Source organism: Coturnix japonica, chromosome 2 (assembly GCF_001577835.2).
Source record: "Coturnix japonica isolate 7356 chromosome 2, Coturnix japonica 2.1, whole genome shotgun sequence".
Taxonomy (NCBI): Eukaryota; Metazoa; Chordata; class Aves; order Galliformes; family Phasianidae; genus Coturnix; species Coturnix japonica.
This window is the reverse complement of record NC_029517.1, coordinates 118,290,892-118,307,398: the sequence shown is the minus strand read 5'-3', so window position 1 is coordinate 118,307,398 and position 16,507 is coordinate 118,290,892. Positions and strand designations below refer to the sequence as shown.

The window sequence follows — 16,507 nt, the reverse complement described above, 5'->3', positions numbered from 1 at the left end:
CCTTCCCTTTTCCGGGCTGAAGAACCCTAACTCTCTCTTTCGTGTGCTGAGGGCCCCAGAAATAGATGAAATATTCCAGCTACATTGATTCTCCCAAACACAGAATTAGGTGGAAAGAGCCTAATGATATTATCTTCATCCTAATGAAATAACAGAGATTCTCTTCAGCATTTTGATTTTAGAAGATACTTGAATTTACAATGTCTCAGCAATTTTGTAGACAGTTATAAATAATAATGTTTCTGAGATATAATTGAACTTGACAGCTTTAATGACAAGGGAGATGATAGTTCATATGGCTTGTTGTTTAACATCTTTCATATAATTAACACATAAAATAATCATTTTTGAGCACTGTTTTTATGGATCTGTTACATCTTGACACAGTGATATAATTAATATTAATGAAATATATTTTATAAGATACTTCGACTCTAACTGGCTAATCAAGATGGTATTGGAACCTGACTTATACAGAAACTTCTCAATCTGTGAAAACATCTACCCCATTTTGACTGCCATGTCAACATCAGCTTGAAATATTACAATCAAAGGTAAGGCTTGAAAATAAATCTGAAATTAAGGAAACACAAATTAGTCTAAAAACTGGAAGAAATCATCTCAATGATGGAAACAGATACAGGAATAATCTTAGATTAGAACCTTAGATTTAGGTTCTATACGAGTTGGATATTGTCACCTTAATGCTAACAAACTATGATATTCTCATATAAAACATGGGAGGATTTGAGGCCATCACATTTGCTCAACCCCAGATCCAAAATCATCTTTCATCTACCTGTGTTCCAGACTAACCGCTGTCAGCCATGGACTCTGGCCCGGGAGGGAAAAATGTTCCAGAAGCCTCAGAAGGCTGAAGGTGTGAGTGGTGACTGTCATCTCATGGCTACCCCAAGACATGACATCTTGTTTGAATTGTCTTTTTCTTGATTGGTGTGAGCACAGGGCCAATTCAGATCACAACTCTAAAATCTTTTCCTTGAATGCTAGATGCAGAGGAACATAATTTGAGTCATTTGCCGGGACTGATTCCAATTCCCAATTTGATGCAAATCCAAATAAACTTGGGCACACAATGTGATGCAAAATTTCACCATGGAGTTTCTTTAGAAAGCAACCTGTATATTATTAACAAGTTGCCTTATTCTGTGTAGGCAGTACAGGGAAAGCCTCTGCACTCTGTTTTCTCTCTTGCAGACATGAGTGTGCTGTCTGCTGCAACGAGCTTTGTAAACTCACATGAGTGCTGAATCCCAATTATCTGATCGAGCTGGAAGCCTTCCAGATTGCTTTGAAGGCTTTATGATCGTTAATGGCTTTACGATCTCTCGCCTCCAACTGAAGCAGTTAGTTAGACCAATTACCAAGTACACCAAGGTGGTAGCGTGGTAAAATGGCGATTTATTGAAGCACACACGACCTTATATAACCTTTGTCCACTTCGTCTACGCCTACTGTATTACACGTAGCAAGATTCTTCCAAATAATTGGGAAGGAGCCTGTCAGTCACAGCCCGATAACATCCCCGTATTTCGCCTAATACAACATTTCCCCCTCCCCATGCTTAAAAGGCTTAACCCGTTACAATACGCAACAATATCTCTCCATCTTCCTCTTCACCTTCTTTGCCTTCTTCTGATTCTTCCTTAGCACCTTCCTCCTCTTCTTCAGCCTCTTCACCTCCTGCTTCTCGTGCAACGACTTACTATGATCACTCAAGTTAAAACAACACATCCCATCAAAGTCTTTACAACCATGACCCTGTGCGAGAAGCAAGAAATCAATTGCTGCTCTGTTTTGAAGCATAGCATGTCTAATACTGTCAGTGTCTTCAAGTAGCTCACTCAGCAGTGTGGAAGTCATGTTTAGCCTGTTTCACGGACCTTGTTTCACAAGGATTACAGTGTCATTCCCTAAATCTCTGCGTGTGATGTTATAGCTGTTAGTGCACAGAATTCTCTGCATGGATCTTGTATGGGATTATATGATCTACGTATCCCTGAAACTCAGAGGAGTTCCCCATATAGGAATCCCAATTAAACATGTTTGAAATGGCGAGGTGGTTGATTGCAGGCTAAGACAGAAATCCGTCCTGCCTGTTGTTTCGCCCAAGTAACCCACAGATTCCCAGGTTGTTGGGATCAAGTGAACACCCCCCACCGGCGACCAACATAAAGACAAAAGACATAGCAGCATCAAAATGGTGTCTCTCGTTGGCAGCAGGGGTTGTTTCTCTGGGTCCTTTGGGTTCTTGAGTCTCAAGAATTTCTTTCGGTATCCAGATGAAAGATCTTCTTCTGCGCTCCACCAGTCAGGATTCCTTGGGCGGCCGATCAAGAGGTCCTGGAAGAGGATACTCAGCTCTTGTTATTTCCCTGACATTTCTTTTCACCACCAACCTCTGGCTTAATTTTTCTCGATGGCACCCAACGTATGTCTCCTGTGCCTTTGCATTTTACTGCTGCGTACCCCCTTCCCCAGACTAGTATGGACCATCCCGACTCCCAGGACCCATTATCCACCTTGATCTTTACTGGCGGGCCTTCTTCAATGATTCTTGGCCGCCAATGTTTCTGGGTGGGGGTCCTGGAATTTTCTCCTCGCTCAAAGTGATTTAGTGCATACAGTGCGCGGGCCAAGATTTCCCCTTGTTGTGATACTGGGATCTTTCCCGAATAGCCTTCCCCCTCCCAAGGACACGAATCTTTTCCTTGAGGAGGCGGTTAGCCCTTTCGACGATAGCTTGGCCCTGCGAATTTCCCGGAATGCCTGTGGTGTGTGTGATATTCCAGCGAGCTAACCAATCTTTGGACGAACGCGAAATAAAGCAAGAACCATTGTCTGTTTTTATGTGGCGCGGCATTCCCAAAACTGCTATAGCCGTGGCCCAATGGTGTTGTGCTGCTGTAGAACTGACACGACCATGTTGTGTGGCTACAATGACGGTAGAGGACGTGTCAATAGTCACAGCCAGCCACTGTCGTGGGGCCATCCGTGGTTCCATTGTGAAGTCTGTTTGCCAGACGTCTAATGGAGCGAGACCACGAGGATTAACCCCCGCTCCTAAAGCTGGCGCAGAATTACAGTGAGGGCAGGTTTGCACTACCTCCCTAGCGACTGTAATCGGGATAGAACAGGCTCGAGCCAGTGCCTCTTGGCGCCCTCTTAGTCGCGAATACAGTCACGAGTTCCTGCAAATGAGAGCATGCTCATGACATACAATACAAAACCTTGGTTCCCTGCTATCCGATCAGCCATGTCGTTTCCTGCTGTAAAGAAACCTGGCACCTCAGAGTGGCTACGAACATGAAGGATGGCAACGGGGTGCAACCCTGATAGCTAAAGCATCCTCTAACAGGGCTGCAGCTGCTGTACTCGGTTGCCTTCCTTTCCATCCGTAGCAGCATTTTTTGCCACGAACACAGATCCGTGACAGCATGCAAGGGCTTCGTGGGCCAAAGATGTAGTGCCACTGCCATAGCCCTAGCCTCGAGCATCTGAACACTTGCTGTCTTGTCTGTTATCATCTTGTAACTCCAGCCACCCTCAACTGTTTGCCACACAGCCACCCCCTGGCCCGTTGATGACGAAGCATCAGTGAAGACTGTAGGACCGTTCACAGGGGTGTCCAGGACCCTGTGTCGCAATGATATCTGGAGGGGTTTTGCCAGTTCAAAAATTGGCAGTGAGTCTGAATAGCAAAACTTTCCGCTGAAGTCATAAACAGCCAATGACACCTCATCTGGCAGAGGTTGCACATTTCGAAAAGCTCCTGGTAAATAGATGACTTCCAAGTCCTTCCCGAAAGCTCTGATCGCAGTGAGGCGAGCCTTTCGCAGCAAATATGACAGCTGTTCTAGCCATGTGGTAAATGCTCTCACCGGCTGAGCAGAAAATAACCATGACAGTGGGCGTGGCCGAGAGTTCAAAGCATGCCCAATCACTGCAGCTGAACCATGCTGGCACCTAGTGACCGCAGCCCTCCAAACGGGCGATCAGGTTCCCCACCCTGGCAAGGGCATTGGTGGAGCAGGCTGACAGTATCTCCTGCCAGGCTGACTCCATCTCTGGATTCCAATGCCTCTCCTCTTGTGGGACTGATCCCTTCAGTTGATCATAGAAAGTTTCATGAGGCGCGGAGGGATGCCAATGGCATTCCTCACCCATTGCAGTGCCCCCACCAACTTCTGCACATCCCATAAGTTTGTAATTTGAGGCTTAATCTCCAGCCCCTCCGGGATTACTGTGGGAAGATCCAAAAATTTATAGCCCAGGGAATTCATCCCTGGTTCTCTCTGGATCTTTTCCTGAGAGATCACAACCCTGCAGAGATGAGGGTGCGGACGATCTGCCCCTCCAAACGTTTTCACTGAGCATCATCAGGTGCAACAAGCAGCAATCATCCATGTAATGGGCGATGGCATCCTGCAGTGCCTTTCTCACTGTTCTATGACTCTGCTCACCACAAGTTGACAGATCGTAGGTGAACAGACCATCCCCTGAGGCAAAACCTTCCTCGGTACCTACTGAGGCTGGCTCTCGATTATTTACAACGAACTGTGGGAATTGCAAAGGCTTCCCTATCCTGTTTATGCCAATGGGATAGAGAAGAAACATGCTTTAGATCTAATGACCATCAAGAGGCCTATCCCTGTGGGACTGCTTGACAACCAAAGGTCCCCTTTGCTGGACAGGACCCACAGGGGATGATCTGTTGAATTGACTGCTCGAGAGATCGTGAGCAGTCCGCAAAACATCCAGAGGCCTTTCTGAATGACAAAGATGGGCGTGTTCCAATTTGCTAAGCGATGACTTATATGGCGCTAGTGCAAGTTCTCTTGGAAACAAGCTAGTATGAGCGTGCAATTTTTTAGCCAGGAATGGGCCACTACTCCACCCAAAAAGGAGACTGTATCTGTTGACCAACGCAGCGGAATCGCATGCTGCGCGCCAAGTGGTGGGACAGTGCCCTTAGGATAAATGTGTCAAAGGCCGTAACCCAATGCAGAAGAGAAGATCCTGCCTAGCAGAGCAGTTTTTTCGTATTGAAGCCATATCGCATTGATGATTTGAAATTCCCACTTCCGACATCCGACACCAGAGGTGTCAATTTCACCCCCCACCCCTATCAGGACCGTTTGATGTTGCAACCTTTGGCACTGGAATGGCCAACGCGTCTGCAATAACAGTACAATCTGCACCAGAAGTCCAACAAAGCTGTAAAGGTACACCGTCCTAGACCTAGTGTAGGCACCTCCAGGGGTCCAACGTCTCATGACCCGCACAATGCCTATCACCTAGATCCATGGTCCAGCGCCAACCGTGTGTGCAACACGCTTGGTCCCATTTAATGAAGCGGGAGGGCCTGGGCCGTGGCACACCTTCCCGTTCCAGTTTCCCTGCGGGCAAATACCTCAAATTTTCGACAGTGACGCGCAAAACATGTCCAACCCCATTGCACAACTGACAACGTTTTCCTTGCGGCTTGCTCTGCCCATGCTTTCTTGGGGCATTTGTGGCTTTAAAAATGCCATGCTGCCACACTTGAAACACGACCTTTTCCCTTCTCATCCCCGGTGCGAGCTGCCATCATCACTGCAGATTTAATCGCAGAGCTGACTTCGGCAGCCATTCCCTGCACGGCAGTTGCCAAGCCATCATTATTGGAGGGAGTATTTTTCTGATGATCTAGCACATACTTGATGATCTCTCCTGGAGTGTTCAAAAGTCCCAGGTGCCGCCCTTATAATCTGTTGAATGTCTGGCAGCGATTTTTGTTTAAGACAGTCTATCACGACTAAAGATTGGACCCCCTTTGGGAGGTCAGACCCCTCCACCGCACGGATCAAGCGATTCGCAAAATCAGAGAATGGCTCGGAGGGCTCCTGTTTGATGTCGGACCACGGGAGCACAGGCTCCGCAACTTTAGCCACTGTCAGCAGAGCCTGAAAGGCTGCCTTTGTAAGCGCAGCTAACTCCCCCGCTCTCAGCCCTCTTGCTTGATCCTCCGGGGACCCCACCATACCATCTGCTAGTCCCTGAAGGCGCAAGAGAGTAGTTCTTTCAACCCTAGCTCCACGCCCTGACCTGCATTGCGCATTAAGCCGGATGATTGTTATTACGAGCTGCCTCAGCGACAACACTGAAGCCAATCATCCTTCATCATACACACAGCGGTGTACTGCACGGGCTCAGAATCACCTCATGAGACTGACCATCATCGTACGGCAGGAGACTTGTGGGCATTGAAGAGCCTCAAAAATGGCTGACATGGTTACCGGAGAAATCGCAAGCCCTTGTTCTTAACTAACTCTGCAAGGCGAGTAATCGCCTTGGAATCCAGAGGGTCCAAGCCGGACCATCCTGTTTCCATCATTATCGGGGGGGCAAAAGCTGTTGTTTCCGGGTCGGCTGTCTGGAGGTCCTCCTTGTCTGGGCCCAATCAGTGAAAGTGGGTGGTCCACGGTACGGGTGCCGTGGGGCCACATCCCCCTTGGGCGGCCCCCTGGGCGGCCCACGCAGGACCACATCCCCCTTGGGTGGCACCTTGGGCGGCTTGGCCAGCCCCTTGGGCGGGCCACATGAAATCATCACACCCACATTCACCTTCACTATCACATGGGTTGGCACAATCCCCCCCTTTCTCGGCATACGCACAGCAACAGGCGGACCCGACAACGAAGAAGTACCACCCCTCCTTACACTTTTCCTTGGTGACACCACACCTCCCCCTTTCAGCTCTGGTGGGACCACACCTCCTCCTTTCAGCTCTGGTGGCACCACCATGCCTCCCCCCTTTCTCTCTCCCTTGTCCTTGTTCTTATCAGGTACAGTAGCAACATCGCATTCCTCGAGGGGCTTCCCTCCCCCTTCATCCCTGTAGGCGTCCAATGAAGGATACGAGGAGTTAGGATAGGGGGGCGGAGGCGGGGTGTCCTCCTGTTCAGGGCTGCCTTCTGGAATGTCCGTCTTAGGCGAAGGAACAGGTGTGTTCGGGGGAGCCGGCGCCATCTTGCCTTGCACTGAATCTGTAAGAGAGTCAAGACTCCCCCCCCGGCCTCCCCCCGTCTCCAAACCCAGAATGTCTCTAGCACGTTGGTTTGCTAGCTTCTCCTCCCGTGCTGCTTTCAGCGCCTCCAAGATAAGTCCCCATACTTTGAATTCTGATACTTTTCGAGTGGCCAGCGACCTTTGAGATAGTGCGGCCGTAATTCCATCCCATCTGCCAGGATTGTATAAAATCAGACGGGTTTGTTAAAAGCCCTTCCTTTTCCAGCAGCGAAAGAACTGCTGTTACCTCCTTTTTGGAAGGAGCCTGTTTCCCACAGTGAAGTTTGCAAGCGTGAAGAATTACCTTGATAACGGCTTCCATGTCGCCCCGGCCGAACGTAGTTCTCCTGGCCGCTCCCTGGCGCTTCCCCGAAGGTTCCTGGGGGGTCCCCGAGATTCCGAGATTCCGGGATTCCGAGCTCGCTCTCCCACCTGTCGAAGAGTGATGGCCACTCCTCTTCGACCCTGGGCTTCCACTACTCCGCGACGAGAGGATTACTACCCGCAGTGGATCCTGCTGCGGTTTAGCAGACAACTACCTTGCTCCAAAAGTCCCTAATCACGCCTAATCGTGACGAAATCACGTCGGCGCGTCACCATTTTGAAGGCTTATGATCGTTAATGGCTTTACGATCTCTCGCCTCCCAACTGAAGCAGTAGTTAGACCAATTACCAAAGTGACACCAAGGTGGTAGCGTGGTAAAATGGCGATTTATTGAAGCACACACGACCTTATATAACCTTATGTTTCACTTCTCTACGCCTACTGTATTACACGTAGCAAGATTCTTCCAGAATATGGGGAAGGGCCTGTCACGTCACAGCCCGATAACATCCCCGTATTTCGCCTAATACAACACTTTCCTAATCCCCCTCATAGCATCAGTGTTATATCAGTCTTATCACTTCCACAGTTCTTTTGTGCATTGAGCCAGGACTGCAATATGTTGTAGAAAAAAACTGAAATATCAAAAGGAGTAGAATGCTTTCTTTTGCCCCTGACAATACTATGTAAATAACTGCTCCAGACTTAAGTAGGAAAATTAATCCTAGCATAGATTTTCCTAATTCCTCCCTTCCTCAATAAAATTCCATTCAAGAATAGATCAAAAGGAATGACCAAACAAAAATGTAATATCTGGCTCACAGCTGAAAAATTTTTCTACAGGTTTTAACTTTACTCAAATAGTATTGCTTACTGTTTACTGTTTATTATTTATTATTTTGTAATGCAGATAATAGAAAGCATGTTAGAATGTTTCCCTGCAAAATAGGTGATACGCCTGAAATATATTTTCTATAAGAGCAATTCACACTTTTTGGAAGTTATAAGTTGGTTTTAGAAAATAAATGATCTTCAAATCTGTTTTTATTCTAACTTTCAATCAACTCATTACATAGAAAGTCTCATTTGCTCAGTAAGTTAAATATTCATGAAGCTCAGTTTCCCTCGGGGCATGGGATCTGATCCTTAGAAATAACCTCTTGTTGGAATCCATTTCTCAAGTAACCATTCAATGAACAAAACCTTGATCTGAGTGACAAGTACAAAAAGGTAGAATTCCATACAGATGGTGATGTAACAGATCTTGACAGCAAAAATCAAATCAAAAATCAAGTCTGAATAGATCCTATAGTTCTTTATAAATTATAAGGTTACTGAGACTTGATAATTCAAATAAAATTTGTCTTCTAACATCTGCAGAATCCTAATAATGCAACTTACAAACAATAAGAGTCAACTTTCCGAAGATCTAATGAGATTTTCACCTTCATATTTTCCCCTGGTTTCCCTATATCATTTTGATCAGCTTCTAATTATGAGTTCCTCAGAGGGACATAAACCCCATTCTTAAACAGTAGCTGAATTAAATTCTATCTCTGACTGAATTAAACTCTAGGTATATTTTAGTCAGAGACTTTTCTCACTGTCTACAATGAAATCCCCCCAACCCCTCCTTTTTTTTTTTTTTTTTTTTTTTCTGTCTTCCATGTCTTCTTCAGGTTCCTTTTTCTAGGTGTGTATCAGGCATAACAATTTCTTACTAGTAAAGGAATGTCAGCAAGATTTCTGGCTAACACAGTTCTTTATTTATGGTGATTCTTACTGAGAAACAACATCTCTGCCACTTCTGTTGCTCTTTCCCTGTACTTTTTAAGACAGTAGTATGCCCAGATCTTGTTTTTAGGCTCACTTCTGTTTTTTCAAAGCAGCATGAACTTGGTACATTCACCATTTTATTATTTGTTTGAAACTTTGTCTGCCTATATGCTATCTGCTATATATATATATATACAGCTATACTGCTGGAGGCATGGAGAAAAAACATTAGAGGACTGACAGTCTCTCCCATTAGTCATTTTTCTGTTTTCCTACAGAGTTGTAAACCAAAGCAGGACTGATTCTGAAAAGTCACTTAATATTGTTGCAATTGTTTAGCTTTTATTTCCATCAAATATTTCCATTAAAAAAAAAAAAAAAAAAAAAAAGCCAAAACTCAATTGAGACCAGCAAGGTTCTTAAATATTCTTATTCATTGATTTTATTGTTAAGCTTTTAAGAGGATGTTTTCCTCAATTTAATTCTTGATTTTTTACTTGCTCTTTTATTGGCCTGTATTGTATGATTTGGAGAGTATCCTGGGTAAGTACTTCCTAATTTTAAAGCTTTAAGATATACTTTTTTGGGTATCTATCTACACTACTCTGTCTCCTACTAGCTGTTGACACTTTGGTGAATAGCCCAGAACACAGCAGATCCTAATTTGATAAAACAATCAATTCAGTGATTCCAAATATGACAGCTTGTAATTCTGAGTAGTGTCCTTTTGGTTGTATTGAGAACTCTTTTACTGGAGAATAGCTTTGATTTATTTGCAAAACCGAGTCTTGTTAAAACTCAGTCTAGCAGAAAGAAGGGGCAATATTTTTGCAATGCTATAACTCTTCCTCTGTATATTATAAAAGAGAGAACAGTACTTAAGACAGCAATTTTAACTCTTGAGAACTTCACAACTTCATATCATGGAAAAGCTGTAGCAGAAAACTCTTCATTTGTTCCTGTGGATTTTTCTCCATTGTCATTTGTGTGATATTTTGAGTAGTTATGGGGAAATTTATCTGAGTATAGCATTATTCAGGGCATAGGTTCAGAGAATAAATCCAGTATGAACAATGACTGTGCACAAAGCAAGGCCAAAGACGGGGAGCTCTGCTATTGTTTGCCATATGCATGGAATAAATGTATGAAAAACTGAGGAAGACACTTAAGGTTTAACCTAGCAGCAGATCAGCAACACCTCCCCATGAGACAGAGGAGAGATATGGAAGAACAAAACAATATAAACCCAAAATTCACGGCATGAAATAAAAACTACTTACTAGGATAAAAAAAGGAAGAGAAAATAAATAGTAAAGATAATATTAAAGAAGAGCTGTTCTGAAATTATTGCCTCCTGTTTTATAATGTTAGCTCATGATGTCAAAGGAGGATGGTGGGATGGCATGCAAGCTCTTTGCTGGCAAAAATGCATAGCTAGTGGTGGTGATTATGTTGAAAATGAGTGTTTTGAAGCTGAGAATTTGGTCTATCAGATGATGTTATTGTGCTCTGTGTTTCAGTTATAGTTTCCACAAAATCAAAGAAAAGGCGTTACTATATACTATATATAAAACAAGTGATATATAATAAATTGCTCAGCATCCGCCAAACAATGCCCAGCAAGTACTTGAGCAGTGGCTGCCTCCCCAGCTAGTGAGAGAAAAATCAATTCAGTCCCAGATGAAACCAGGACAACACTGAAATTTAAGCTCTTTTTTAAGGCAAAAACAGTCAGGGACATCACATGCAGATTGACACTCAGGTTACACGGATTTAAAGTCACTTAGATATTTGCAGAATTTTGCATAAGTGAATTTTTTGACAGGGTTATCTAGGTCATCATAAACTTTACTTTCCTTAATGGGAACATGGCTTCAGAAGAATTCATCTTAACACCTGTGCCTGCCAACCCCCCTAAGTGAAGTAAATAAAGACCTTCCTGCATTCCCTTCAAATACTTTCTGCTAGAAACCGAGAATGTGTAGACTTAATATCTTAGCATATGCTGTTCAGAACAGGTATGTCTCCATTTAAGTGTGCATTGTCAGGGAAAGTAAAAATAGCCACAACATACTAAAGTGACAATTATTACTGATGGACAAACAACCCAAACTTCCACTCAAGCATGATTCACTGGTAATATGTCTAAGATCAACTCAGAATGTGAAACACTTTCGTCAATATAATCACAACTATGAAGAAAAAACAGGTTTTTCATCTTTATTAACTACTAGATTCAGTGGACTTCTGATGCATCACCTTTCTTAAGACCTGGAAAAGTCAAAACAGATGCTGTGCAGCTACTCTCATAGTGGCACTATAAATGCTTTCAATCACACTGATGCTTGAGGCAAAGGTTCTGTGAGACAAAGCACATACAACTGATAGTTAAGGTCATTTCATTCATCTTAGATGGTAGATTACCTAAAATTGAAGAGGTCTTTCAAATAGTGTGCATTACAGGATGAGAAACATGTCTTAGCCATCTTTCTAGATCCATGATTCAGAGATACCAGCCAAACAAATAGATTCTCATAGATAAATTTGACAGCCACAAGTCAGAAATGATTAGTGAAAAGCAGGATAACTTCAGTCAGTGATAGTAGGGGGCAGGTGAAGGAGAATCTAAGGAAAGTGCTACTTTTTGTTAAGATTTCAGTTGCTATTTCTCACCAGTAAAGTTATCATAATCATCATTTCTTGTATTCTCTTCAGGAATGTGATGGTATCCCAGAGAACCTGAGAACATATTGATAATCTATAAATGAACGTCACTCAATTTGACAGGACAGATTACTGACAAGAGAGTGAGGCATGCCTTCCCTTCAGAGTGATAAATGTACGGATGAAAAGGCAAGGATATTTCACTAGAATTGATGTATTGAGATACAAACAGACAGGAAATGCACATACTTCTTTCAATCCCAACCATTCTGTAAGCATTTCTCATAGATGAATTCAGTGCAAGAGGACCCCTGCCACAATGAATGCATCACTTCACACAAAGGCTGTGGTGTTCAGGAATTACAGAGTGCCACCCTGTGCTCAGAGTATGGTTTTGTAAGTCAGAAAATGATTTATTTATTTTTTAATAACTTTTACAGAACAAGGTGAAATTTGTATTTACTTATAGATAATAAGGACAGGACAGTGTTCAGGTACTTCTAGAAGAAAAACACATTACTTAGAAGTTTTGTATCCTTATAATCCTCCCAACATCAGTTTATGAGCCCCCCCACCTTTTAGTAGAGGACCTGTCATGACCTCTTAGATACCTGGTGTGCCTCATGTACTTCTGAAAAGCAGAAAAGGCTACAAAGAAACTTTAAGCTCAGTGGAAAATACTACAGTTCAGACTGTTATCTTGGCATGCCTAATTTTTCCAGAAATATGGATTCTTCTCAGGTTTTAGTATGATTAATAATAACTAGGAATACCTGAAATTTTACCTCTTCTGTACATCAATGTTTAAGTCGGTAAATATTCAAGAACATATACAGAACAAAGCTATACTTTCTCCACACACAAGTGCCAGGTTGAGAGCCTCTGAAGTGTAAGCTGTTTATATATGAAAAAGGTTTCTACAGTTCTATACAATAAGAATAGCAACGCGCATTGCTTGTAATGATTCAGGCATACTGACCTCTCAGTTTCCACACAGAGATACTGAATAACAGATAAACTTTATTCTGCATGTATTCATAAAATGGTGAAAAACAGAATACCTTACCTGTCCCTGGATTTATGAGGGGCCAAGGCCCATTTTGAATACAACAGGAAACAGAATGGTTATAAATGTTTTAAATGTTTTTAGGGATACAGATAATAAACTGACAAAGCCATAGGGTTCTGTCCTGTGTTCTTCTCAGCTAATACAATGAATACAGATGTCACTATCAATTTTGAATGAGAAAGCCAAAAGCAGCACCCAGAGATTAATGAGAGACTGAAGAGATTCAAAAAATGTCTGTTTCTGGGAAAATAACACAAAAACAAAGCAATCATAATTGAATTAAAAGAAGAGCTAAATTGTCCATGATAGAAGTACTGAAGGGAATTCAGTAGTATTCTCTCAAGTCCAAACTAGCTTTAAACGCCATATTTTTTTCAAACAGGTTAAATCAGGAGGACTCAATTCATTTCTGTAGCCATTATTTTGATTTATTTATTTATTTTTAAAATGGAGTATAAATGATGACGTGACTTAGCTGCACTAAAGTAGCATGTAAAGCAGTAAAACAGTGACAGTGGCAGATGTGGGGGTGACTGGAATGAAAAGACTCAAAAATTGTAAGGGAAGACGTGTGTTCTGAAAACTAGCTCTTCTTTAACATCATTACCACTTCATATGTCCAAGCTGCACATAGTCTTTAAAATTAGACTCTAAAATATAAGGCATCTAATTTTTAACTGCTAGCAGCATCACCACCACAGGTCGGAACATAAAAACAACCGTGGATTTCATCCATGATTTTCTGTAGGGATTTTTAAGGTATAAAATACCGGCTGAGATCCTGACAGTAGCTGAATAATCCTCAGATAACCTTCTACCTATGTTTAGAGAAATCTGTTACTGCTATTAAAATAATAAATAATAACTCTTTTCCTTCAGTTTTATGTTATCTCTCTCATTAATAGCTCTCAGTCTGCAACTTGCCTCTTCTGCAAGAGAATCATAATGCAGATAGATCTGCAGCCTGTTTCTAATCCAGTTTTAGCTCCTGATCTTCTTCTGCCATGCCAGTGTTTAGCCATTTAGTTTCCATTTTGTATTTATTCATTTTCTTTCTCTTCCCTATTTTTCTTTATTTTCTTTCTCTTCTCTCTTTGCACTTGCTATGCTTCCTTTTCTTCTCTTTGTGTTCTCTCTCTCCAGTGTATAAAGATAACTTAGAATTCAGATCCCATCCCACATACCGCTTGCCATCCATCCTGGCTTGGAGCTGTCAGCAAATTTCATAAGTGTGCTTTCTCTTCCATCATCCAGGTGGCTAATGAAAATATTGAATAGAATCATCCCAGGGTGTATTCCCTCGGGACCCTGCTTGAGATACCTTTTTGAGAGCCGCTTTCCAACTGACAGTATCCATCTAGCTATGCCTCCATTGTTATGGTTCAAGGTAGGACATAGCTTCATTGCCCTTCTCTAGACATGCTCAAGGGCCTCGATTTCTTTCTTGTAATGAGAGGCCCAACACTGAACACAGTACTCAAGGTGCAGCCTCACCAGTGCTGAGTACTGAGGTACAATTACATCTCTGCTCCTAGCAGAAACACTATTTCTGATACAAGCCAGGATGCCACTGGCCTTCTTGCCCACCTGGGCACACTGTTGGCTCATGTTCAGCTGAGCATCGACAAATACCTTCAGGCCCATTTCCTCTAGTCTTCCAGCTGCTCTGCCCCAAGCCTGTAACACTGCCTGAGGTTGCTGTGACCAAAGTGCTGGACTCATTCATCTGTTTTTTTCTTTTCTTCATTCATCTGTTTTTTCTTATCTTGTGAACAAAACAGGTCAAATCAGCAGACTGGAGAAAAGTTCTTCCAGTTTTCTTCTCTCTATTAAATGTACTTCATCTTAGTCCCAGTTGCTATCAGGTTTACATGCAAGTAAGATCTATTTCAGCACCATTGACCTTTACTGTGAATCAATACTTTGTTTTTTTACATGTAAATCAATATATGTTGACATGGTTCACTAATGGAATACAAAGGAAGCATATGATTAAAAATCAAAATCAAACACTGTCAATATTTTTAGACCTTGAATACGACTCACCTCATAAATTGGACTTTACTCATAAAACAGTCTTTTTAATTAAACATTCATCTAGAAAAAAATTCCTTTTAAAGGCTGAAATTTACACACAGGACAAGAATGAGAATAAGGGATATATCTTTCTAACCTTTGAGATTTAAACAACGTAAGCAAAAATTTGATTTCCAATAAGGGATTTTACAATCATTTAATGTTTCCCACAAAATTAATGTTAAGGTTTACTCTCCACTTAGTTTGAAATTAAGACTTTTGGACAATAGACAGAATACAAGCCCAACCCTGAAAAGTATAAAAGCCCTCATAAGCATGAAATAAGGAAAACTATGAGGACTGAATATATCTAATGCTATCTGTGCTTTTTCATTCTGCTCAAGATGAAATCATGTGGACCAGAAAAATCCACATCAAAACCTATCCATATGGTGGAGAACCTCAGAGATCAGACAAATCTGGTGCAAGTCAGATGCAGAAGATTAATAAAATCCCCAAACTACCAGCTACTCTAGCAGCTAAGCAGTGAGAAGTTGTGCAAAACAAAGTACTATCAGGCACACCTCTTTTCTGTGAAAGATCTCACAAAGCTGCAATCATGTCACCTTTGAACACTGAATTTCAATTGAACATGTGCTTAGTACTGTGATGAGACAGTCAATGAAGCAGCTACTCTGACTGATTTTGTACTGCCCTGTGTGGACTCACCATTCAGATGGCAAAGCAAGGTGGCCCCCATGCCAAGTTAGCCAGTCTTCCTGCAGGCACCAAGGAAGATATAATAAACAGTGGTTTCTGTGACTGTGGTTGAAAGCCATAAGACTTCAAAAGCGTCTCTAAACTATTTATTGTTTTTTAAAATGTTGATGCTCTTTATATTGCATTGGTGCTGATAGTGAGTCAGGAAACATGTATCTACATTTCACCTGCTGATCACCATTTTGAGAGCTTTACTAATGTTTCAAAAGGACACTTCCTCTTCTAGGTACTACATTAACATGTGCAGCTTCATAACTATATAACCTCTTCAGAGGCTCAATCATGCTGAGGGCAGAGAGGGGAGAAATTTTTCATTCTTCTCTTAGCTTTCTCCTCTACTATGGAGAATATGCGATGGGCACAATTGCTTGGAAGAAGAGCACAGACTTCTCAGTTCTGAATCCCCAGATATGAGCAAGAGCTCCTTACTTTTCATGGGCCTCACTGCCCCCAGGAGACAAACGTGGCTCATCTGGAGGAGAGCTGCATAGAGAAAGAAAGAATTCAGAATTTTTAGTATAAATAATTCCTTTGAAAAATAGCATTCACAGCAGTATGTCTCTTTTGTGATTTAGTGAGAAGGCCACGGGCCCTGTTTTAATCCATTTCCAATAGAGTTGAGCTTATATGACACTTCACTTTTTCATTCAAGTAATTCAGTTTTCTATCTGCTTACTGCTGAGCTCTTATGAGAAGTTGTTGCTCAATGCAGACTGATAAATCTTGCTTTAGCTGGGGGTCTTAAATAAAGCAATGAAATTTTAGAACAGCTTTATAACTGCAGTCAAAATATTGGTTGCACCTAT

The 16,507-nt window shown here is 42.3% G+C and overlaps 1 protein-coding gene across 1 annotated transcript in view; it reads right to left on the bottom strand.

The window, feature by feature from the left end:
* Positions 1-2,010: 2,010 nt before the first annotated feature.
* Positions 2,011-16,507, bottom strand: part of LOC116652933 — a 29,052-nt gene continuing 14,555 nt past the window's right edge. Inside the window, exons 2-3 of the mRNA XM_032442598.1 lie at positions 7,376-7,585; positions 2,011-2,364 (exon numbers count right to left, since the gene is read on the bottom strand). Coding sequence (XP_032298489.1) covers positions 2,011-2,364; positions 7,376-7,585 — 564 coding nt within the window. The remainder of the gene's footprint in view (positions 2,365-7,375; positions 7,586-16,507) is intronic.